This window comes from Grus americana, chromosome 24, assembly GCF_028858705.1.
Source record: "Grus americana isolate bGruAme1 chromosome 24, bGruAme1.mat, whole genome shotgun sequence".
Classification (NCBI taxonomy): Eukaryota; Metazoa; Chordata; class Aves; order Gruiformes; family Gruidae; genus Grus; species Grus americana.
Genome location: NC_072875.1, coordinates 7,942,831 through 7,967,088, shown reverse-complemented (window position 1 = coordinate 7,967,088; position 24,258 = coordinate 7,942,831). Strand labels below are relative to the sequence as shown.

At 54.7% G+C, this 24,258-nt stretch overlaps 2 protein-coding genes across 3 annotated transcripts; one reads left to right on the top strand and one right to left on the bottom strand.

The window, feature by feature from the left end:
* Positions 1–3: 3 nt before the first annotated feature.
* On the bottom strand, positions 4–15,480 carry CCDC15 (coiled-coil domain containing 15). Of its 2 annotated transcripts, none has more exons than XM_054803077.1 (11): positions 15,444–15,480; positions 14,712–14,909; positions 13,015–13,164; positions 12,123–12,305; positions 11,274–11,378; positions 7,371–7,517; positions 6,067–6,186; positions 4,280–4,383; positions 2,230–2,409; positions 2,009–2,157; positions 4–1,309 (listed from the first exon to the last, which is right to left on the bottom strand). In XM_054803077.1, the coding sequence occupies exons 2-11, from the start codon at positions 14,883–14,885 to the stop codon at positions 1,188–1,190; spliced, it is 1,434 nt and encodes a 477-aa protein (XP_054659052.1). In that variant the 5' UTR covers positions 14,886–14,909; positions 15,444–15,480; the 3' UTR covers positions 4–1,187. The 2 variants fall into 2 exon arrangements, with proteins under 2 accessions (XP_054659052.1, XP_054659053.1); XM_054803078.1 differs by having other exon boundaries at positions 2,239–2,409.
* A 1,237-nt stretch (positions 15,481–16,717) lies between these two features.
* On the top strand, positions 16,718–23,844 carry HEPACAM (hepatic and glial cell adhesion molecule). Its single transcript, XM_054803053.1, has 7 exons — positions 16,718–16,883; positions 18,957–19,298; positions 19,525–19,806; positions 19,914–20,007; positions 21,248–21,321; positions 21,407–21,477; positions 21,564–23,844. The coding sequence occupies exons 1-7, from the start codon at positions 16,799–16,801 to the stop codon at positions 21,849–21,851; spliced, it is 1,236 nt and encodes a 411-aa protein (XP_054659028.1). The 5' UTR covers positions 16,718–16,798; the 3' UTR covers positions 21,852–23,844.
* Positions 23,845–24,258: the final 414 nt, after the last annotated feature.

Below are 24,258 nucleotides of genomic sequence, written 5' to 3'. Positions count from 1 at the left end.
GGGCACAGCAACGGCTTTATTTAACCATCCAACTAAGCCCCGAACCAGCCCACGGCCCTTTGGGGGCCACCCCAAGGTGTGGGATGGGGGCCCCTAGGGCAGGAGCGAGGGCTTGGGGACCTGCCAAGGAACTGCGTGTCCTCAGCTGCCCCGAAATCACTGAAAACACACACTCACAGCTTCCCCAGCCCTGGCACATGCAAAGACCTCCCAGGCCAGATCCCGCCCTTCACAAACCCGCCTCAACACCCCTTCTTAGGTCCGTGGCGTCTTCCCCTGACGCAAACAGCGGTTAATAAATAGCACTGGGCAGCACGAATAAATCGGTGAATGATTCTCCAAGGAGAACGGAGGAGCGTCCCCTGGCTCAGCACCTCCCTGCTACCTCTGGACAGGGGTCGTGGCTTTGCTTCGCGCCCAGCAGAATGGCAACAGGGAGAAGAAATCATCCGGCACGCTCGGCCACCCGTCCTTCCTGCCGCGGTTAATATTGGAGAGGTGGCGGGAGGGGGAATGGCGAGGAGTAAATATTAATGCAACCCCTGTCCAGGAACACGTTACTGCACCGGTGTCGTTTTTCCAGGGAAAAATCTGTGGATTTTAAATTCGGGGAGGAAAAGCAGCGTCCTGGTAAAAACAATCTTGCTCCAGAAACCCCTGCAAGGGGCTGCAGCTGCACAGCAGAGTCAGAGAGACTTGAAGATTAAATACAATTTTTTTCTTAGGAAAAATCTCCTTTCTGGAGCAAAATAGAAGCTGTGGGTGGATGGTACCGGAGGAGGGCCCTCAGCAGGCAGAAAGGGAAGGACCAATAAATCCCTGGCAGGAGCCACAGGGAAATGGAGAGAAGGGAGTGGGAAGAGGTTAGAAACTGGGAGGGTTTCAAACCCCAAGAGCTATTGACCCCACGTACATTGTTTCTCTTCATTTCACACTCCCACGGAGACAAACAACCCTGGAGAACAGTTTATTCTGCAGCTGAATGCCAAAAATTCAAGGGCCTGCCCACAAACCACAGAGCAATCACCTCCTTCACACCTACCATCACCCTGCACTCCTGGTCCGGCCAACCGCACACCCGGAGCAAATGGGGAGAGGCGCAGCTTAAATCTGAGCTCCTACAAGGAGCAGGAGAGCAAAGGTGCCGTGCTGGAAGGGACAGGCAGGAGCAGGCCGGGCTGCCCGCGTCACAGATGCTTCCCCGAGCGAGCGCAGAGAGCGGCCAAGCCTCGGAGCGGCGGCCTCGCCGAGGGGCTCCTGTCCGCAGAGACGCAGGACGCAAGGACGGACTGCAGCGCCTGGCTGTAGGCTGGGGGGGAGAGGGACACAGAAGCAGCGATAGGAGATGAGAGTTTCACTTACGGCCTGAAAAGCATCTGTGTTTCAGGTTTTTACCGTAAAGCAGAGAGAAGAACTGGTTTTTAAGGTAGGTAGACATGCCTGTAGTTTTTCACAGGGTTGTCTGCACGCTCCACATGCTCCTGATTGCAAAGCGGTACACAAGCCAAAGCAGGAAACCCAAAGATTTTTATAAAGCCCCAATTTCTCTATTTTTCTTTTTCCCCCCTAGAAGACAACTCCCAGTCACTCAGCTGGGTATTCTTCCAAGCTGTGCTCAAGATCCGTCACCTAAAGAGGACAACTTCTACCGCCTTCGTGTATCCTCCCAACAGAAGACTCAGCACTTAAGGCAAAGAGGCTTCCGGTGCCCATAACGAGCCTGTTTTGCTGCGTTTTCCTTATGGCTCTCCCCCTGCCACCATGTACGTATTACATACAGGCCGGTGCTTCCCCAAGGATGCCACTAACCCCCGTGAAAGGACAGAGGAAGAGGCTGCGTTAGAAACAAGCAGCCGAGCGCCCGACTTGCCCTCTCCGGAGTATATTTACAACAGCATCTCTACCCAGCGGCCCAGGGCCATGGAATCATCGTTCCAGGTTTGATTTCTCCCCGTATAGTCTGGGATCCAGGCCCAGATGCCTCCCCTCCAGAAGCAGGAGCTCCTACCTGTGTGGTTTTTGTAGAAGACACAGTTGTTGGCGCAGGTATCCGGGTGGGAGTCCCAAAAATCAGACCCGCAGGAGCACAGCAGGGGCAAGTCAATGTGATACAGTTTTATCTTCTCCCTCATCTGGGCTCTTAGAGCTTCGATGTACCTGCGATGGATAAAATATTCACCTCGGGCAGTAACACCCGGCTCTGCGCAAGGAGAGGGGACCCGGCCGTACCTCACGTACTCCTTATTTCGCTGCTGTTTGTCCTTAACCTTCTTCACCCTCCTCTCCTCCAGTTTAAGCTGGGCCAGGGGTTCCCAGGCTCCCTCTCCCGGTGGGGGTTCCTGCTGGCCAGCCAGCTCCTGCATCTTCCGCTCTTCCACCCGGCGCTGGTTCTCCTTCTTGCTCTTAATCCTGCGGGCAGACGGGCGCTTAGAGACAGAGCTTCCCCATCCCAACGTCCATTTCCCGCCGGGCCCTGGTTGTTGTGAGGTCAGGGCAAAGGGGATCGAAAGGATGCTGCTGCTTTTGCCCAAACTACCCCCGGCAAATGAAAGTAACACTGCGCTAATTGCAACAATGACTTTCTAATGGCTTTAAGTATAAAAAATGGCATTTTTAACCAAATCTCCCTCTATTTCCTCAATCTCCCTTGCACCCACATGGCGCTCCAGCCCTTTCAGTGGAATCTGGGTTGTAGAAGTCACACCAAGCACGGAGCACGTTCCCTTGATGAGCAGCAATTACGAAGCACAAAGACTTTAAACTGAAGCATCTGCCATTTTATTCCCGCTGATGAGTACCAAATGCAATAACACGTTATGGGCTGATCACTGCCAAAAGGCATTCAATAAAGGAAAAAAAAAAAAATTAAAAAAAAATCAAGGCTGGGTAGAAGCCAGGGGGAGAAAGCATAATTGAACGAGACATTTCGCTTCTTGCTCCATTTGGGGGGTCAAATCTTTACATCAAGGAGGAAAATCCTGAAGCCAAACTTCTCTAGTCAAGTTATAAACTCCAAAATGTTTTTTAAATGAAGTGGTAATAGAGCCTTAACTACCCCACCATAAATCTTCTGCTACAGGAACCAAGGCCAAGGCCAACTAAAGGCTTTACACTAAGTAATTACAAAACCAGCTCTTTTCCACGTACGCTCCGAGCAGCTTGCAGCTCCAGCAGCGCCCCTGCAACCATGGCGGGGGGGGGGATAATGTAATAAAAAGATATCACGCTAACTAGGAAATCCCTGGTGTCTCACCAGCACTTGCAGGGCAGGAAAAGGTCTGTGAAGCTCCCGAGCGCCAGTTTAAACGTCAGGAATGCGGCTGGAGGAGCGTTTCTTCAGACTGGCGATTTCTCTCCGAAAAGTGAGCGTGAAAATCCTGCCCTGGGGTGCCTGTGCTGCCCGCTGCAGAGCCAGCACTAGATGAGATGCTCAGAGCTACATCATTTTATTTTAGAGCAAGGCAGAGACAGAATAAATCTAGTCTCTTTCCTATTTTGGTGTGAATTTGCAGAGCTCTTCCTTAACAAACCCTTTAAGAGGGGGAAGATCACTAAACCGCCAAGTACTGATACTTTTACACAGATACTGAGTTTTCAACTCCGGAACAAATACTGGGAAATCTTTTTATTATATAATATACATTTATAGCTGTGAGGGTGAAAGGTCTGACATTAAAAACCCCTGAGATAAGATCGGTTTAACAATGATGTGACCTCACCGCAAAGTTTCTAAACAGAGACCACAGCACAGGGTCTTGGGATCGGTTCCCAAGAGTCACCGTTTGGTGAGCTGCAACTCTCCCAGCCCGAAGTTTTGGTTCCCAACTCCTCCCCAAGCTGCACGGAGGCTCAGAGAGCAGAGCAAGCAGTGCTGAGCACCTCTGAACCGCTCAACATGGCCCTAGGGTCTTTCTTGGTGGGTTGGTGGAATGAATCCACCCCAGGGTTAACAGATTGAGCTCTAAAATAAACCCAGGAGATAAGTCAGGCTTTACAACTGGCGTTTGTATCACAGGGCTTCTTTCAAATTACCCCCTGCTTTTTTAAAAGTTGATAAACTGGCTTTTTTAATCCATCAGGGGCAGCTTGCGGCCAAGGAGGCAGAATGCCACCCATCATGGAGGCTTTTTTTTCCCCATATCAAGCTGGACAGTCTTCTCAGGACTTTCCAAAACCCCCTTGCCTTGTTTCCCACCAGACAAGCACGCAAGACCTTTCCAACCCTGCCTGCGACGAAGGAGGCGACACCGAGAGGCGAGTTCTCATCCCCGGTACTCACTCGGCGATTCTCCTCTGCCTCTCTTTCTGCCTCTGCTGTTCCTTCACCTGCTCTCGCTCGACGTTCATGAAGAGGCGCCTGTATCTCAGGTACTCGTGCTGACGCTGTGGGAAAGAAGAGGCGCCTTTGAGAAGGAAGTTTGGGATCAGTATTGGGTGATAGCGGCGCTCAGCTTGATTTCTGGAGCGCATATCAGGATAGAAACCCCGCTCCCTCCCCAGGAGATCCTCAAACGTCCCCTTGCACACACATCCCAGGACTGAGAAGCTGGAGAGATGGTACCAGCATCCATTGACTGAACCTTCCTATGGATGGAAGCTCTGTCAGCTGAAAAATTCCTCAACTCGCACTTTCCTGGGAGTAAAAGAGCTGGTTCCCACTTCAACCCACTTCAGAGCACTGCAAGTCCAAGAATTTTGATCCACCTGGGAACCAGTGGTCCTCTGCAGTTCACAGAACCTGCATCTCAAAAAAAAAATCCCAATAAAAGAACGTACAACGCCAAGTTGGACCCACTACATGCAGGAGAAGCACAGAGGTGTCGAGACAAATCCAAGAGCCCTGCAGGGAACAACTCCCGTCCGGGTACTGAGCACACGAGGAGCTTTAACGTCTGGGCTTCGACTTAACCCCATGGATGCAGCACAGGCAGGGAAACCTGGCTGAAGCTCACACCAAAAGTTCTCCCACCCCCAGGGGAATCCGTCGGGATGCGGCTAGTTTGAGCTCCATGATGCCAGAAAGTTTAAGGCGTGCATTTTTCCCCTCATCAACGCCAAGAGTTTCAGGCTGAGTTTGTCCATCTCGCCCAGGCAGACAGAACCCAGCTGGGGATAAAGGAGCAGGAGAGATCACCAGGCCGAAAGAAAGCTGGATGGAAAAAACCCACGCGGAACAGAGCGCTGCAGAACCAGTTATCTCAGGGTGGATCAGAGCCAAGGAGATAAAAAACAAGGGGCAGAAGGAATCGCTGGGGGACGGAGTGGCCTGACAGGCCCCAGCTGCTGACGCGCTATCTAGAAACCGCAGCCGGATTTTGGATCAGCTGGTTGGAAAATGCACGTTAAGGAAGACAAAAAATGCAAAATTCTTTCGAAGTCCTTTCGAGTTTTACGCTGCAAGCCGACAAAAAGAAGAGGGAAGTGTTCCTCCTCACGTCAGGAGGAAGCAGGAAAATAAAAGTCACTTCCTTTAGGCATCCAAGAGAAACATCGTCTCTGCATTGCCTAGATTAGCACGAGCCAGTCCTGGATGCAGGCTGGCAAGCCCTCATCATCAAATCAGATGCTCAGCATCAGGCCTGCAGTCTGTGCTTGCGTCCTGACGCCTGCTAGGTGCTGATACGGTAAAAACCTTTCTATTCCCAGCATTATACCCACACTGGATAGAGCAGGGTTTTGTTTTCTTTCTTTTTTTTCCCTTTTAAGAATTTTTGGCAGCTCCTGTCTCTCTCCATGCAACTACAGGAAGCGATACCTTTGTTCTCCCAGGCAAAACGCACGAAGCCCATTCCTCCTCCAACCCTTCGGGGTTATTTTGCGGGAGGAGCACGCAACGCTTGCGCTTACGGTCACAACGGACCTTAAAAAAAACCAAAACCAACCCAGTAGGTTTGCCCAAGACCTGAGACACCATCAACGCTGAGAAACTCATAAGCCTGGCAGGTGTCTCTGCATTAAGGCTGCTCTCGAGGTTTCTTATCTGAGCTAGCAGCATCCCCCATGCTCGATACCTTTCAGTCCTGAAACGGAGAGGAAACAATGAGGACTTGGCTCCGGCGGACAAACCTGCTTCTTGGTTTCCTCTTGGTCTGCACCAGCCCAGAGCACGAGGGGAGCTCGGTAATCTGCGTGCAGCCTCTGGGGAGGCGCGGGCAAGCTCGAGTCCTTCACCAGTCCATCACAGACCTGACCATCAGAAATAACAGGAGGGAGCAGCATCAGCATCTTTGTGGTCAAGTTTCTCATCTTCCCTCAGCAAAATCCTCCTCGCCGGAGGCAAGTCCTCTGTGCCAGTCCTCAACAGGGTAACCCCCCTTCGAGCTACACTTTTTTCAGGGTACACCTTGGCTTCTCCTTATCACCAGAAGAAAAAGACACCTGCGGCATCTCCACATAGGAAATCTCTTTGTCCAAAGAAATCCTTGGAGGAGGTTTCTGGTTTAGGTGAAATATGGATTCACACCTCCCCTCGCCAAGCTTCCATTACGAACTTCGTGAAGTGCAAGAGAAAGAACAATAACGCAAATAATAATAAAAATAACAAGTGTCAGGGGAATTCGACAGCCAACGTCTGCCAAAACCTCAGCATCAACCTCCACCACCTTCCCTCCACTCAGTATTTGTCAAGCCAGTATTTCTGCTCCTAGCTGGACTAATCACCAGGTAAGGTTGGGCACCGGCTGCCACAGCCACAAAGTATTTGCTAACTACTCCAGGCAATCAGGGCGAAGCCTTTCCACACCTCAGAAGCTTAATGATGCTCTGCCTGAAAACAAAAGAGGAACCGATAAATCCATCGCTCAGCCCTCAGGAGCAGACAGATTCTCGCTGCCTCTAAGGAAAGCGTTTCCCCAGCCCCAAGGCACAGGAATTGTGGCAGCCAGCTCCTTCCTCTGATGCAAAGCTTGCCTTTTTTTTTTTTTTTTTTTTTTTTTTTTTTCTCCAGGAGGTTTCTGGCTGATTTGATGCACCACCTGCAGCTCTTCCAGCCCGGTGCCGCCTCCAAGCAGGGCAGCCGGAGCAGCGGCAGCTGCAGGTCCTGCCGACCGCAGTTCGGAGTTCAGTTAAGCATACGATGCAATTGCACAGACTCAGGCTCAGATTTCCGCTGAGCGCCAGCCAACTGGCACAAATAAAACCCCTTTTGAAGGCACAGCTGTAAGATGAAAGCAGCAAAACTGAAGCCACCAATCTCGCTTCGCTCTGACACTGCTCTTGAGCCTGTTTTGACGACAGTAGGCTTAAGAGTTAACCAGGCCTGAGAGAGCAACTGCTCTACAATGGCTGCCTCACCGTCTGCCGAAATAAACCCAAATCCCAACGATCTGAACCTCTTAAGACCAACTGGCCCAGCACCGTACGAGTCTCACTTTTTCAAATTCAATTTTGATGTAGAAGTCATCGTCTCGCTCGGCTTGGCCTTGCAGTTCGGCCGGAAGATCGTGGTGTCCTGCTAGGAGCAGTTCCTCGCCCTCATCTTCCGCTGGCGCCGTGCCCGTCTTGCAAGACTCTGGTTTCTGGAGGAGAAGGGTGTAAATACGGAATTTAAACGCATTTGCTTTGGTGCTGAGAGCCAAATGCGACACCCTTGCACATGGGTAAGAACCAGCTTTAACCCGTTCCGTAGAGCGAGTTGAGATCTGGCGAGCAGCAACGCAACGTGTTCGAGCATCACCGCAGGGCACGAGAGCCCAGAAAATCTGAATTTAGCAGGGTAACCCGTGACTACGTTCTCACCAACTGCAGAAACAGAGGGACAGACGCGCGTGGGGTGAAGGAAAGACAAGGAGAAGACCTCTCCAGGCGCTGTTTCGCAACTGCAAGGAGCTGGAGGGGGGTGGTGGGATCTCTGGAGTGACACTCGGGGACGTAGTGTACTCCTTCAGATGGTAAGTGGGCAGGCTCCCCGGTGGCAATTACCAATATTTTGAGAGGCAGCAGATTGTTTCCTACAAACTAAAAAAATCGAAATGCCAGAAGCAAGCTCGGAGCCAGGATATTTTTTTTTTTCCCCTCCTATCCTTGCAGCATGCTGGGAAGGGAAGGGTAGAACTGCTGACAGGGAGAGGGTGGATCGACAGGAGGAGAGCCGGTCACGCCGGGGATCCCTTGAGACGGCTGTGCTGCGGTAAGGATAGCCTGGAGTTACTCTGAACATGAAATTATTTGATAGGCACAGGAATCGCTCTATCAACCCCGTTATGACACAAACACAACACAAGAGCTTCTGCGGTGAGGACAAGGGGATAGAGGAACGGTTATTGCTTTGTAAGGATGCTCTGGAGCCCTGAAGGGAGAAGGAAATGAAACTGTGCAGGGGGGGGAAAAAAACCCCCAACTTTGGTGAATTATCAGTTAGGGAAAGGAATTTGGGCGCTGTCACGCTGGGGACCTACCGCAGTCTACCAAACCCTAAAGGCAAAGCGGCTGAAGACTCGGTGAACGGGATCACCTGAACCACCACCTGAACCACGGGATGGGTCATTTCCAGGCAATTACCGTCTAGGTATCTGCTTGGGAAAGCAGGGAAGAAACTCTTCAAATGTATTTGACCTGAAAAGAAATCTCTGGGAGAGAGGAAAAGCAACAGTTTTGGGAAGATGGGTTATTGCTCGCAGGGAATGCAACTCTTTAGAGGAAAGAAGGTAAAAATAGAAGAAAAATGCAGAAAACAGGACTGAATGAGAAGCAACAGTTCCTTTAAACCGAGCAAATGCAAACTCCCCGGCTAAAGCTGAAAGACAAGCAGCACAGCACGAGACAGCCCTGGCTGAGCCCCAAGCTCTTCCTGCGGTCCGCGCAAGCACGGAGGAAGCGGAGCACGGGTCAGATTACTAAAGGGATCGCGCAGGAGATGACACGAGCACGCTGGGATGAAAAAAACCCCCAAACAAGCGCCAGAAAGGCCAAAGCTCTAAGTAAAACAAGAGAGATCGAAGTAACAAGTCAGGCTTTAGTAAGGGAGACTAAAGGACTTGCTACTCAAGAAGGACAGCTATCGGAGGACGCCACGAACAAGAGTGTTTTGTGCTTCTGGGCATCGGCGTTCAGCCAAAGGCTTGCTCTGAGCCAACAGAAGCAGCAGGAAAAATCTTGGACTGGATTTGGGAAGAAAAAGTCAGATTATTCTGAGGAGCTGAGGTCTTTGAGCAGGCAGGACCTGCCCTGGGTTACTGCCAGGAGCAGCAGACAAGCTGCTAAACCCCCCCAAAAAAAATCTGTGGGTATCCAGATTAGCAGAAAAAGGCACGAGGAGGGGAAAAGGAAATACTAAAGAGAAGATGTTAGCCTCAAGAGTTTAACTGCCTGACTTTTGGAAAAACCAAGAGGAAATCACCTTGCAAACTGCCTGCAAGCTGCTAGAAAACAAGATAAGCAGCAACCAGCATAAATTTGTCAAGAGCAAGTCATGTCTAGCTGGTTTGAGTTTCTCCTACAATAGAAGAAAGAGGCCTCAGGCAAAGCACAGCAGAAGACATCTCAATTTTAGCTTCGCTTTTGACGTGGCCTAATTCAACAAAGAAATATCTGTTAGATGAAACTATTATATGGGAGGTGTGATACTCATTAAAAACATTACCCGGATTCAATCTTAGGAGGTCACTGCACAAATATAGAGTAAAAACTAGGTGGGCTCTGCTTGATAATTTCATTATCGGCCTGGATAACGGAAAAAAAAAAGAATCTTGATTACATTTACCGACCCCACCAAGCCACTTGAAGTTGCAGAAGTATTTGAGAACATGCTAAAAATGCTTGGGTTCAAACCAAGGAAATCAGCTGGAATAAACGGCAGGAGGAAATTCAAGGAGGACAGAACCAAAGGCAGCAATTACCGAGGCGGTTAAGTCCGTGGCAGCCTTTTGAGTCTGAAGAGAAGGGAACAAGCTGTTGTCCTGCCTAGCTGTGAACATGGCAAACCTTCACATGAGGAGAGAGGATCAGATTAATATTAGAGCTTTTTTTTTTTTCTCCTCTGTTATCTTGGAGTAGTAAGACAGAGTAATGCAATAAATCAATAAATTCCTCCTGGTATAAATTAAATCCTCCTTGCTGGAGGTTTGAGGAGAGTGGAGATTAACTGTAGCTGCGGGGAGTTCGGGTGGGAGGATGGTCTCCGACCCCTCCCAGCCTTGTTTCTCACTGCTGCGGGTGACTCCCGTGCATCCCACTCGGGAACTCTCCGGCTGCACGGGCAGCGGCCGTGTTTATTCATGCGAGGTTTTGGTGCTGCTAATAGCCAAGTAATGAATCATTCCATCTTGCTAAGCAGCCTGAACATATCAAGGACTTAAACGGAAGGTACATGTAGTGTCCGAAACAGGTAACAAGGTTTTCAAGCCCATAATTATAGTGTTCCTGTAACTCTTGTTCACAAAGCTCGCTTCCTTGAACAGAAATCCAACAGTGCACAGAGGAGGAAGAGTCGGACCAGCCCTTATATAAAGGTATTTTCTAGATAACAGCCAGCCAAGATCTACTTCACCTTTGCTGAACCCGAGAAAGAGATGGGAATGAAGAATTGCAAGACGGGCAGGAAATTGGCTCCAGAGGAGGCAATGAGACGAAATACCGGGTTGGGTTGCTGCTGGTGTCCTCAGGGACTCAGGGATGGACCAAGTACATCAGTTTAAGAAAGGTCTTGGCACAGAAAGCAGGATAATAGCTCCAACATAAAGCTCCTCTTGAGAACTGGAGTGACAAAAGCAGGATGAAATTCAACGGAACAAAAGGTGAAGCACTCAGGACTGACCTGCTTTACCTCACCCCTAAGCGCTGCTTCAAAGACAGCAGATGTGCGCCAACAATTCTCTACCAAAAGCCAGCCCCGGGTGAGGAAAACCCTCCAGAACTTTGCCACCCACACGAAACAAGAGATTGATGCAAGGGAAAGAGATGTTGGGGTTTACTGAAGAAATAAAGGTGCCTGAGGGGAGGGCTGATCATCACATTCCTCCCAGATCACAATCTCAGCCTTTAAAAAAATCCTTTTTGAGTTCTTGTTTCCTAGTTTATCTCTCACCAGTCTCCACAGAGACATTTTCACCCACTATATCCTGCTGCCTTCTCCAAAAAGCAGCAAGAACAACAGAGCCCAGGGGACAGAGTCCTTGGGCCACTGAAATCCACAGGCTAATCACCAGGTGGGTCGGGAAAGCTCACTTCTGCTGGAGAAACTCACTGAACTACTTTGGATTTGCTAATTAAAAGCCAGAACTTCACCAGTTTGCAAGGTAATTCCCGTTACCCCACCCCAGGCACCCATCGCTCACCTCTCGCCTCCAGACCCCACCAGGGAGCTCGGGGGGACCGGCTCCTTCGGGCACAGTTTTGCAGGACGCCAGCTTGCGCCGAACTTGCCTCACAGTTTTGCTGAGCTGCCGGCAAGAGGGAAGGTAAAGACAAGACAAAACAAGCGGTCACTGGCTGCTTTCCGTGAGGGCTACCCCAAAAAGTTTAGCTGCACGGAAGAGATCTCCAAGGGAGCGCAACTTCGAGCAATTAGCTTCACTAACAGGTATAAGGCAACCTGCAACTCAAAATGAATTTCAGAGCTGCCCCAATGCACTGAAATCCCAATCCAGGCATGGTAAAGGGCTTGGTTACAGCTCATCCGCTCTCAGAACACTTTGCTGAGATGCCAGAAGTCCTCAATCCCCAACTGTCCTGCCAGAAGCGATTCTCCACCTTGAGGGAAGTGGTGCTTCAACTGGAGTAACTCCAGTTCCTAAGCGAACGCACGTGCTTTCCAAAACGCCAAACACAGCGTAAGCATCACTATTAAAAGTTTAAAACAGTCCCTAAGGCAGGTTTTCCAAGATTTCCCCATCCCATAATCCTGGTGTGCAGGAGAGAAGCTGCAATGAGGTGGCACCACCTAGTGCCGCCTGTCCAGCATGGCACGCCTGCACAGCGACAAGTCCCCACACGCAGAGGGAAAAAGTCACAACCGCGGCTTCCTCCAAATATTTGGCAAACCAGAGTGAAAACGTAAGCCGACCTTTCATTTGGTATTAAGAAAAACATTAGGGATGGGTTGTAAAAGGAAAAGAAATATCACCTCTCCTCCATTTCAAACCACGAGCATCCGGCATAATGAAACAGGGATGGGAATCGCTCACCTCGGTGGCTTGCTGCTGGAACGGCTCGCACTGCGCGCCTTGCCACTGCGCCGGGACGGTGCGGGCACCAGCATCGCCAATGGCAGGTGCGGGGTGGCTCCGAAACAGGCACGTGTTCTTCCTGGGGGTCAAGTGCAGCGCAGAGTCCGAGTACTGCGCGGCGACGGAGCTCTCCCTCTCTGCCTGCCGTGACACAGAGCCCAGAGTTACGAAGCCACTCGCAAATCTCTAACCGTTGCCTAGGAGGACGCGGCCCGCACCACGCCGGAGCTGCTGCCTCAATTCGGTGGTGTTTCTTTGTGCCAAGAGGGGCACAAAGAGCCATTGGGCTCTCAGGGGCTGAAGGCAGCCGCCGGCTTTCGGTCAGGAGCGGCCACTAGCAGAGTTACATGAGGACATCCCTGCTCAGCTGTGCCTCCCGAGCCCTGGAAATGGCTCAAACACCCCAGGGGTGGCCAAAACCGCGGCCACCTCTGTGCGTTCCCTTCTTGCTCCAGTTTCCGGCAAAGTCTTGGTGGCAGTTTGTTTAAAAGTAGAAAGGATTAAATGTATTCACAGGAAACAAGCCCACAGGGGAAATGGGAACGTGGAGACAGCATGAAAAGTGGTGCTTGCAAACTGTTTGACTGCCCTGGAAAAGGGACAGCAGAAATGAGCTGCTTCGCTTCAAACGCCACCAAGAGACAGCCACGTTGCTCTCAGCTCCGGCCCGGCTGCTTTTAAACTCCACGCAGTTCTGCACGGGGCACCGAGACTCTGAAAGTCGACACGGGTTTCCTCGCTTTTTCTTATTAACACCTCGACTTGAGGTCTAGCGGGGTTTTTTGGGGTTTTTTTCCCCAATTTATGCTGGTAAAGACTCCTGGCGAGGCAGGGCCAGAGGTCTGCTTACCGCTTCACAGGACTTCTGCAGCTGCTGCTTTCTTCGCATCCTGACCTGCTGGTTCACGCGCCGCTTCACCTCTCCCTGGAAGCGGCTCAGGCTCGCTGCCTTCTCCCGTTGCTGCTCCTTCAGCTCCTCCTCCACCCGAAACGCCGAAGCCTGCAAGAGGCGGAAGCAGATTTTACGTGAGTTTTGCTACATTGCAGCGTCACAGCGGCTCGTATCCCATCTTCCCTTCCCACAGCCGCATCTACGAGCCAGGCAGGCAGCACTCAGAGCAAACTTTACGATGTTTTGATTCAAAATTCTGTGCGATAACAACTTGGACAACGTCTATTGAATTATTTTGAGCTTGGATCGAATCTAGCCAGATGTGGAGCGCGCACACCTCCTCCTTTAACCCTCTGCAGCGCACACAAAGGTTTTACCAACCCAAGTAAAAGATTAAAAGAAATGACCTAAAAAAAAAATAAAATAAATTGATGAAACCAAGCCAGAGCTACATGAAACGACGGCTTGCTATGCTCCCTGTTGGCAACCTCATCAGCAATTCCGATGCAGGAGGCATTGATACATATACATATATATTTTATTATGATCCGCTGGCGTATAAAAGTATATTTAATAAGCTGTGATAACCCTGCGCACCTTCATCCATGCCTGAAAGCTCCTGTGCCGGGGGGAGGACCGGGAGCACCCAGGCCCCCCCCAAAGCAGTCAGGAAGAGTTCGGCGCCCCCAGAAGTTTCACGGTGCCAAGATGGAAGTTACGTGGAATATGGAGATGATTCATTTCCATATATTATCTCAACCTTTCAGGATTTAAATTACAATATGGAAATAAATCATCTCAGAAGGGCAGGAGCTTCTGTAACGTTTAGACATTAATTACAGGGGACTGAACTCATCATCCTATATTTAATGCACTTTTAGTCCTCTTATAATAACCCTCAAAGCAGAAATCCCTGAGATAAGCATCGATAAAGATTTTCTTAAGTGTTTCTAATGGGGTACAGCAGAGATTGGCTCCAGACCCTGAAACATTCAACTTATTTATTTTTTTTTTAATTGGCAACATGGAATAAAAATCTTGGCTCACCGATAGCCTTTACGGATGAACGTGAAAGCAAAGAGCAGCATCGATACGGGATGGGGGAGCCAGGTACGGCACAGGCACGTACAGCGTGGAGTTCAAAACCGGCGCCGATAAAGCAAGGAGCAGCCGGGAACAGCGAGAAGAAAACTCAGGGAAAGGGCACAAACCTGCTAAGTTTTAGCTGCGCTACCTACGCTGGAAGGCAGCTTCTAGTAACACGTCAAAAATCTATAGCTCCAGCAAAAATTAAAAGTGCAGAGAGCACAGTACGAATAATTAAGTAATCAACGGTGGCTAATTAGAACATTGGCTGGATTCTCCACCTGACTGATGTTTAAAAGCGATGCGTTTCTCCTAAAAAAAAACCAGTTTCTTTGAGGGTAATCAACTCAGGGCTCGTGTAAATGGGGCACCAGGCTACGCGGACACCACGGTGTCTTTTAACCCTACCAAAAATCATGAAAAATAAATGATTCTTCTTAGGAGCAGCGCTCCCAGCTGCCTTCAAACAGAGATAAAGCTCATTTTCGGCTCCGATCACACCCGTAGGGTTTTTACTGGCACAACTGGGGGGTCAGAGACACCCCGGGGACCCCCGCGGCAGCACTCACAAAGGCCACGCTCTCCTCCGGCTCCCCTGGGGCACCCTCCACCCAGACGCCCACAGGGGCCACGCTCTGGTTCCTCTCGGCCAGCACCCGCCAGCTCTGCCACAGGGGTCTCGCCTGATGCCCCCCCGGGTGCTCTCTGCCCCCCCGGGGCTGCTCCTTCAAGGGTGGCACCATCCCGGCACCGCGGCGGCTTCAGCCCTGGGGAAGGGGCAGAGGAGGTGAGCGTGACACCCCCCCCCGGCACCCCGACCTGCACCCACAGCTCCCCACCCTGCCCGGGGCCCATCTCCGCCCCCCTGGGGCCCACCCCACGGGACCCCCGCTGCCCCCCAACCTCCCCATACTGACCAGGGATCCCTGATCCCCCCGCACCCCCCTGCACACCCCCCACCCAATGCACCCCTATCTCCCGTCCCCATCAGCACCCCCCCCACCCCCTGGGCAGCCCACTGCACCCCAGCACCCCTCACCCAGCGGGCACCCCCCCTTACCCCACACCCCCCAATCTCCTCACCCCGTGGGCGCCCCACAGGACCCCCCCCCCCCGCACCCTCATGTCCCCTCCCCTGGGCACCCCAGGCCCGGCACCCCCCCTTCTCCCCTCATGCCCTGACACCCCCAGGCCCTGCGCCCCCCTCCCGTGACACCTCAGGCCCTGCAACGCCCCCGGGCACCCCCGCACCCCCCGCCCTTCGGGCACCCCCAGCCTCTGCACGGACACCCCCCACCCACCACTTCCGCCTCAACCGACGCTTTGAATCCCGGCGCCACTTCCGCCCGCCAGGCCCCGCCCACCCCCACCCCGCCCACTGACACGCCCACGTCCCTGCCCATTGCCCCACCCACGTCCCCGCCCATTGCCCCGCCCACTGCTCCCGCCCCGGCTCGCTCCAGCCCCGCCCCTTGCCCCGCCCCCGCGCAGCCCCCCCGCCCCCAACACACCCTGAGGCCGCGGGTTCGCGTCCCGCCGCGGGCGGGAAAGGGAGGGGGCCGTGAGTGCGCTGTGTGCCCCCAGCGCACCCCTGAAACAACCCCCAGGGCATCCCCGAAACATCCGCAGAGTATCCCCCTGAAGGCCCCCCCAAAATATCCCCATAGTGCCCCCACAGCATCCCTGAACCCCCAAAGTATCTTCTTACAACACCTCCCCACAGCAGCCCCTCCCAAAATCCCCCCAGAGCATCTCCCTATAGCATCACCCCAAAGTATCTCTGTAGTACCCCCCACAATGCCCCCCCAAAATTTCCCCATAGCATTTCCCTACAGCATCCCCCCAAATGCCTCCTTAGCATCTCCCTATAGTACCCCCCTAAAAGTCCCCCCAAAACACCCCCCCGTAGCATCCACCCATAACGTTCCCCCCAAAACATCTCCATCCCGCTGGGGCAGGATGCTCGGAGGTCTCGACCCCTTTTTGGGGGGGCCGAGGAGCCTCCTGGGGGGGTGGTGCGGTGCCTCACTGGGGTGATGAGCTTGGCAGGTCTCGGGGGGGTGGGAAGCGACTCTGGGCATCCTGCCCCGCACCCCCGCTGCCCTATTCAGCGACACCCGGGGAACCGGCGCTAATTGGCACCGGAGCTGGAACGAAGCCTGGATGCGACCGCGGCTTCATTTTAAAGCTTGGGAAGAGAAAAAAAAAAGGGGGGGGGGGGGGAAGCTCCATTGGTTGGGGGTTCAGCTTTGCAAAATGCCCCCCCTCAAAAGAAAGAACAATTTAATGGGATGCTCAGAGCCCCAGATCCCATGGGATTGTCTGTGGAGGGGATGGCAAACCTTGGCCAGGCTCGATGGGGTGATGCCCCCACCCTCAAGCAGCTCCCCGGGATTGGGAAAACATGGAAAGGTGGGGGCTGTAACAGGGGGAAAATTGCAAATCTGAGTGTTTTTTCCCCAAATAAATGTCAGCTCGAGGCCGCTGGGGAGGCGAAAGCCGCCAGGACACAGGGCTCTATTGAGAAAGAAAAGAACAAAAAAAAAAAAAAGGGAAAAAAAAAATAAATTAGCCGGGCGAAGCGCCAAGCCGGGAGCGCCGAGGGACGTGCCCGGAGTGGGGAAGCAGAGCGATTCGGGGGGCGAGCCTGCCCAAAATGTGGGGAGCGCCGGCCGCCCCGCGGGGCCATCCCGCTCCCCCCTGCTTGCTGCCGGTGACCTGGCTCCTGGCGCTGCACGCAGGTAGGGGGTTTGCCCATTTTTCCAGGGGTTTTGGGGTGATCCGGATGGAGGATGGGGGGGGGGGTGAGGAGAGTGGTGGTACCCGGTGAAGGGGGAGTTTGGGGGGGGGGGGTTGCTGCACCGGCGACCATCCCCTCTGCTTGGGAGAGGAAAAAAGGGGGAAAAATTGGGGATAAAAACTGGGAAAAACACTTTTCTGGAGCCAAGCAGGTCCTGCTGGGGGGGTGGATCTGGCACCAGCCCCCCCCCCGAGCTTCTTCCCCCCTTTCATCTTCCCCCAAACCCCTTTTTCGCTTGTTTTTCAGCATCTCCAAATCTATTTTCTTACCCATCCTTCAGCTTTCCCAAAAAGCCCATTTTTCACCCCATGTCTAGGTTCCCTCTTCTTTGCCCCATCCTGCTGCAACCCCGCTTGCCTCCATCATTTATTTCCCAAATATCCACATTTTGGGGTTCAATAAACCCCAAACTGCCCCATCCCAGGTCCAACAATGCGGAAAATCACCTGCAGTGATTTTGCACCATTTTACCAAAGTTTGGACCCAAAACCAGCCCCAGGGAGGCCCCACTTCCCTCTGGATGAGCCGAGGAGGCAAAGCAAAACCAGCTGGTTTTGCACACCACCGGCTTTGATTTGCACCCCAAAAAAGCACCTGGGTTGCAGCCAGGGCACCCCAAAAATGCTGCTGTGCTTTTTTTTCCCAAAGAATAGGGATTTATTCTATGAAATAGTGGGAAAATAAGGATTTTTGGTGGGTTTTTTTCAGCAAGAGCCAGCCAGGGATGCAGTAGAGATGTGAATATTGCCTGATTTATGAATTAAATCCCAAAATTATTACCCGGAGTGGTGAAAAAATTAGCAATTGGGTTAAAAAAGGGAAGAATCGGTCAAAGAGCAGCATTTGGGGGATTTTTGGGGTGCAACGATGCATTAAAAACCACATCCCCACCCCATGCCTGGGTTTTCCCTATGGGGGGGGTCCCCTAAATTTTTCAGGTCGGGGCATGTTTTCAGGGCCGAGCTCCGCGCTGCCAGGGAGGACGGACAGACGGACGCTGCATACCAATAGGTCCCATGACTTTTCGGGCTTGTTTAAAGCCTTTCTTGCTCCCGCTTTGCCCTCCCCAGCTGGTTTTCCTACTCTCCCCCCCCCCACCCCCTTCAATATGGGGTTTGTTCACCATCGGATGACGGCATCCGGATGGGGGTTCGCGGACGGGACCCCTGGGCAGGCAAGGGGGGGGATGAGGCTGCGGTTTTTTGGGGAGAAAGGTTCTTTTGGGGTGTCGCCCCTCCAAAAAAATCTTTTTTTTTTCACTTTTTTCCTGCCTTTTTTGGCTTAAAACCAGCGGCGAGGAGCGATGCACGTGCACCACCACCCGTGATGCAGTTTGCAGCGGTGGGGGGGGGGTTGGCTGGACCGGAGTATCCAACAGGGCTGGGGGTGGGATGCAAAAATCCTGCCCCCCCACCCCAGTTTTGGGGGCGATGCACGTGTCTTTGCAAAGGGCTGAAGCAACCCGGCTGCAGGAGCGCTCCCACAAGCGCTGCAGGTTTTGGGGCGATGCATGCATTTTTGCAAACGGTTGCATGGACCCAGCTGCAAGACAGCTCCCGTACCCCCCCCCCCCCGCACATTTTGGGGGTAATGCGTGCATTTTTGCAGAACATTGCATCGACCCAGCCGTGGGAGGGCTCCCACACCCCCTGATGCAATTTTTGGGGACAAGGCACGCATCTTTGCAAATTATTGACTCAGCTGCAAGAGCGCTCCCACCCCCAATTTAATTTTGGAGGCGATGCATGCATTTTTGCAAAGCGTTGTGTTGACTTGGCCGCAGGAGGGCTCCCACCACCCCACCCCCTCCGTGCACTTCTTGGGGCGACACACGCATTTTTGCAAAGGGTTATGCAAACAGCCAGCTTGCACGGTGCTTGTGCATCCCGGCACAGATGAAGCATTTTGGGGGTGCTCAGCAGAGCTCTGGGAGGGGTTCCCCATTTTTCTCCGGGCTCAGAGGACCAGGAGACCTGCCCGGACTCGCCACCCCGTTGTCTCTCCCCACCCCAAGGTCTGCTGTCGGGGGTGAACATCACCAGCCCCACGCCACTGGTCCGCGGCACGGCGGGCAAAGCAGCGCTACTGTCGGTGCGCTACGCCAGCGCCAGCGCCGACAAGCCGGTGGTCAAGTGGCAGCTGAAGCGCGACAAACCCGTCACCGTCGTCCAGTCCATCGGCACCGAGATCATCGGCAACCTGCGGCCCGACTACCGCGACCGCATCCGGGTGCTGGAGAACGGCTCGTTGCTCATCAGCCCCTTGCAGCTGGCCGATGAAGGCGCTTATGAGGTGGAGGTATCCATCACCGATGACACCTTCACTGGCGAGAAGACCATCAACCTCACTGTGGACAGTAAGCACAAGAAGGATGTCTGGTGGAGATTGAGTTCTCCATCAGACGCCTTCCCTGACCACTTTTTGGGAGAGCTTTCTCCAACCGGGAGATGGTTTTGGGGGTTCAACCACCCCATGCTGCCAAGCTACGTCCCCGGTGGGGTTTCAATGTCCCTCTTCCCGTCCCCTGGGCCTATCCATCCCCCAAGGCGTGGCATCACCCTGGTTCCCCTGCTTGCCCACAGTCCCCATATCGAAGCCGCAAGTGCTGGTGGCCTCCTCAACGGTGCTGGAGCTCAGCGAGTTCTTCACCCTCAACTGCTCGCACGAGAATGGCACCAAGCCCACCTACACCTGGCTGAAGGACGGGCGGCCGCTGAGCAATGATTCCCGCCTGCTCCTCTCCCCCGACCAGAAGATCCTCACCATCACCCGCGTCCTCATGGCTGACGACGATGTCTACAGCTGCCTGGTGGAGAACCCCATCAGCCATGGCCGCAGTGTCCCCGTGAAGCTCACTGTTTACCGTGAGCCACCCGTTCCCCCCTCCCACACCCCCAGGGCTGGCCATCCCTTGCAGACGCTTCCAGCTAAAATTCTGGGGGGGTTTTCCCCCCTCATTCCTCTCTCCCAGGCCGGAGCTCCCTCTACATCATCCTCTCCACGGGTGGCATCTTCCTCCTTGTCACCCTGGTGACAGTTTGTGCCTGCTGGAAACCCTCCAAGAAGTACGGCTGGGGGTAACACGGGAGCCAAAGGGCGTTCCTGTCCCATCTTGTCCTATCGTGTCTTGTCCCATCCCATCCTGTCCCATCTCATCCCATCCCATTTTGTCCCATCCTATCGCATCCCATCCCCATCCCCATCCCATCCCCATCCCATCCCCATCCCCATCCCATCCCCATCCGCATCCCCATCCCATCCCATCCCATCCCATCCCATCCCATCCCATCCCCATCCCATCCCCATCCCATCCCATCCCCATCCCATCCCCATCCCCATCCCATCCCATCCCCATCTCCATCCCCATCCCATCCCCATCCCATCCCATCCCCATCCCATCCCCATCCCCATCCCATCCCATCCCATCCCCATCTCATCCCATCCCATCCCCATCTCCATCCCATCCCCATCCCATCCCATCCCCATCCCCATCCCCATCTCATCCCATCCCATCCCATCCCATCCCCATCTCCATCCCATCCCCATCCCCATCCCATCCCCATCCCCATCCCCATCCCCATCCCCATCCCATCCCCATCCCATCCCATCCCCATCCCCATCTCATCCCATCCCATCCCATCCCATCCCATCCCCATCCCCATCCCATCCCATCCCCATCCCCATCCCCATCCCATCCCCATCCCCATCCCATCCCATCCCCATCCCCATCCCATCCCCATCCCCATCCCATCCCCATCCCCATCTCATCTCATCCCATCCCATCCCATCCCCATCCCCATCCCATCCCATCCCCATCCCCATCCCCATCCCATCCTGTCTTGACCCATCCCATCTTATCTTGTCCCGTCTTGCTTCATCCTGTTTAGTCCCATCCCATGCAGTCTCATCTCATCATATCATCTCATTTTATCCTATCCCGTCCTATGCCTTGATCCATCTCTCCTTTCCCATCTCATCCTATCCCTTGTCCCATCTCATCTCCTCTCATCCCAACCCATCCCATTCCATCCTGCCTTGATCCACCTCTCCTTTCCCATCCCATCCCATCCCGCCTTGATCCATCTCATCTCATATCATCTCAGTCTCATCATCCCATCCCATCCCATTTCATGCCATTGCATCCCATCCCATCTCGCCCCATCCCATCCTGCCTTGATCCATCTCTCCTCTCCCACCCCACCCCACCTCTCCCTCACTGCAGCACCGTGCCCTTTCCCATCCGAACCGCGGTCAGTTCCCCGCCCCACGGTGCCGGTGCTGCCCCATCCCCTGTCCCTTCCCCAGGGAGAAGCGGCAAGCGGAGACGCAACCGGCCTCTGAATACACCGAGCAGGACGAGGACCGTCTGAAGCACGAGGGTGAGTGCCGGCCGCGGCGCGGTGGCGGTGGGTTGGGGGACGCCGACGCCACCGGCCCGGTAAGCAACGCCTTGCCTCCACGCAGCTGAGGGCATCCCGCGAAGCAGCGAGCACGAGCGCAAAAACCCGGTGGCCTTGTACATCCTCAAGGACAAGGTGAGCGGCCGGTAGCGCGCCGGCTTCGCGCCGCAGTGCCAGGTCCGGCGCGCTCGGCACGCTCGTCTGCCCTTGGCTTTCGGCAGGACTCACCGGAGGCGGAGGAGGATTCGCCGCCTGAACCCCACGGCGCGGTCGAACCGGGTTACGCCGGCTCGCCGGTACCGGCAGCGGGTCGCTCTCCGGGACCGGTGGGGCGTTCGACTCGTCGTTACCATCGCTCGCCGGCTCGCTCGCCCGCCTCAACGCGGACGCACAGGTCGCCGCCGGGTTCGCCGGCCCGTTCCCGCGGTGCCCCACGGCTGCTGCGGACTGCTGGCGTCCACATCATCCGCGAGCAGGAGGAGGTCAACGCCGTGGAGATCAGCGCCTGAGCCGGGGGGGACACGTGCGCGTTTCGGCAGCGGCAAGCGAGCGGGGACACCGCCACGGCCCCGCTCCCGCCACTGGGCATCGTGTGGTTGGGCGTAAAGTCACTAATTTGCTATTGATCCCACCCGGAGCTCCCCTCTTCCGTCCCCCGCCTTCCTGGGGCGTCACTTTCATGGCTTTCTTGCCAGGACGAGCGTGCAGGGAGCGTGCGGAAAGCACGCGCATTTGCCGGGAGTGCACGGAGAGAGCGTGCAAGAGGCCGTGTACAAGGCGTGCAGAGACAGCATGCATGCAGCGAGCAAGAGGACGCGCACAGAGCATGCAGAGAGAGCAGAGTGCATGCAGCGTGCAGAGAGAGCAATCGGGGAGCGTGCAAGAGGGCATGCATGCAGTGCGCAGAGTGTGCGAGAAGGTGTGCGCAGAGCGTGTGGATAGGGCACGCACGGAGCATGCAGAGAGAGCAGAGTGCACGCGCTGCGCAGAGAGAACAGTCAGGGAGCGTGCAAGAGAGCATGCGTGCAGTGCACAGAGTGTGCAAGAAGGCGTGTGCAGAGCATGCAGAGGGAGCATGCACGCAGTGTGCAGAGAGAGTGTGCACAGAGCTTGCAAGAGGGCATTCACAGTGCGTGCAGAAAGTGTGCAGAGAGCGTGCACACAGCGCACAGAGAAAGCACGCATGGAGCGAGCAAGAGAGCACACACGGAGCATGAAGAGAGAGCAAAGTGCATGCAGTGTGCAGAGAGAGCAATTATGAAGCGTGCAAGAGGGCATGCATGCAGTGCACAGAGAAAGCGTGCAGTGAGCACGCAGAGAGAGCGTGCGTGCAGTGCACAGAGACAGCACGGAGCGTGCACATAGAGCGTGCAGAGAGACCATGCACGTAGAGTGCAGAGAGACCGTGCACAGAGCGAACAGAGAGGGTGTGCACAGAGCGTGCAAGAAGGCATGTTTGCAACACGCAGAGAGAGCGTACACAGCGTGTGCAGGGTTGCCATGCAGAGAGGGCGCAGAGAGAGCGTGCACGAAATGTGTGGAGACAGCATGCACGGAGCGTGCAGACAGAGCGTGCACCGAGCGTGCAAGAGGACATGACCGGGGCATGTGGACAGAGCGTACCTGGACCGTGCACAAAGGGTGCAAGAGGACATGCACAAGGGTGTGCAGAGAGTGCGTACAGTGAGCAAAGAGAGCGTGCACAGAGCGTGCAAGAGAGAGCATGCACATAGTGTGCCACTAAGACTGCATGGATTGTGTGGAGAGAGTGTGCGCAGAGCACGTGGAGAAGGCATGTACAGAGTGTGCAGAGAGTGTGCGTGGAGCGTGCAGAGTGTGCGTGGAGCGTGCAGGTAAGACTGTGCATGGCATTTGCAGGGAGCGTGTGCCAGGATCTGGAGTGCTTTCTGAGTGTGCAAGAAGTGTGCAGAGAGCACAAGTATGCAGAGAGAGCGCGCACGGAGCATGCAGCGAGCGTGCAAAGAGCGTGAGAAGGGAACGCGCGTGCAGAGGGCGTGCACGGAGCACACGGAAGGAGCGTGCACGCAGCGTGCAGATAAGACTGCGCATGGAGCATGCACGGACGCGCGGGGAGCACGCGCACAGCACGCCGAGCGAGCGCACCCGCACCTCGTGTGTGCAAGAGCGCCGCGCACACCCACCGTGGCGCAGACCCGCGCGCGCAGGAGACCTGAACCGGGGGGGTGGGGGGCTCCCTCCTGCCCCCAGCTCCCTGGCTGCACCGTCCCCTACACGTGGGCTCAAACCCCCGGCCCGAGCGCTGCCCCTCCGCCGTGCCTGGATTTTCTGTGAAAATCCCCCGGATTTGGGGCGCGCGCCGTCGTCTCTCCCCCAGGCCTTCCCGGGAAATAGGTTTAGGGTGAAAACCGGAGAGCGGCCGGCTGAGCGAGCCGGGCCCCAGGGCGCCCGGGGTGGGTGCCGGGGCACCCCGGGGTGCTCGGGGTGCGCTACTAACCAATAAACTAAACGTACTACCCGGCCGGCGGCGGCACCCTTGGGTGTCTTTGTGGGACAGGGTGCCCCCTCCCCTGCCCCGGGGTGGGGGGGACACACACGAGAGGTGGGCGACAGCTGAGGCTGGGCGAGCTCGACGCATCTTGCTGGCACCCAAATTTAAGCTCAGGAGACTCTGGACCGTTCACTCTGGTCCCTACTGATGGTGTCCCCAGCCAAGAACTTGTTTCTTCTTAATTCATCTTCCTTTGAACATGGCGGGGGGGGGGAATTTCTTCTGATTCATTAAATTTGTTAAACAACGGTGTCCACAGCCCCCCTGCCTCTGGGTGCTGCCGGTGCCACCGCAACCGGGTGCTCCCGCCGCTGTGGCTTGGCCGAGCTGTTTACGTCCATCTCCCCCCGCCCCCCGGCACTTCCTGGCCCCCGCGTCCGGCTATT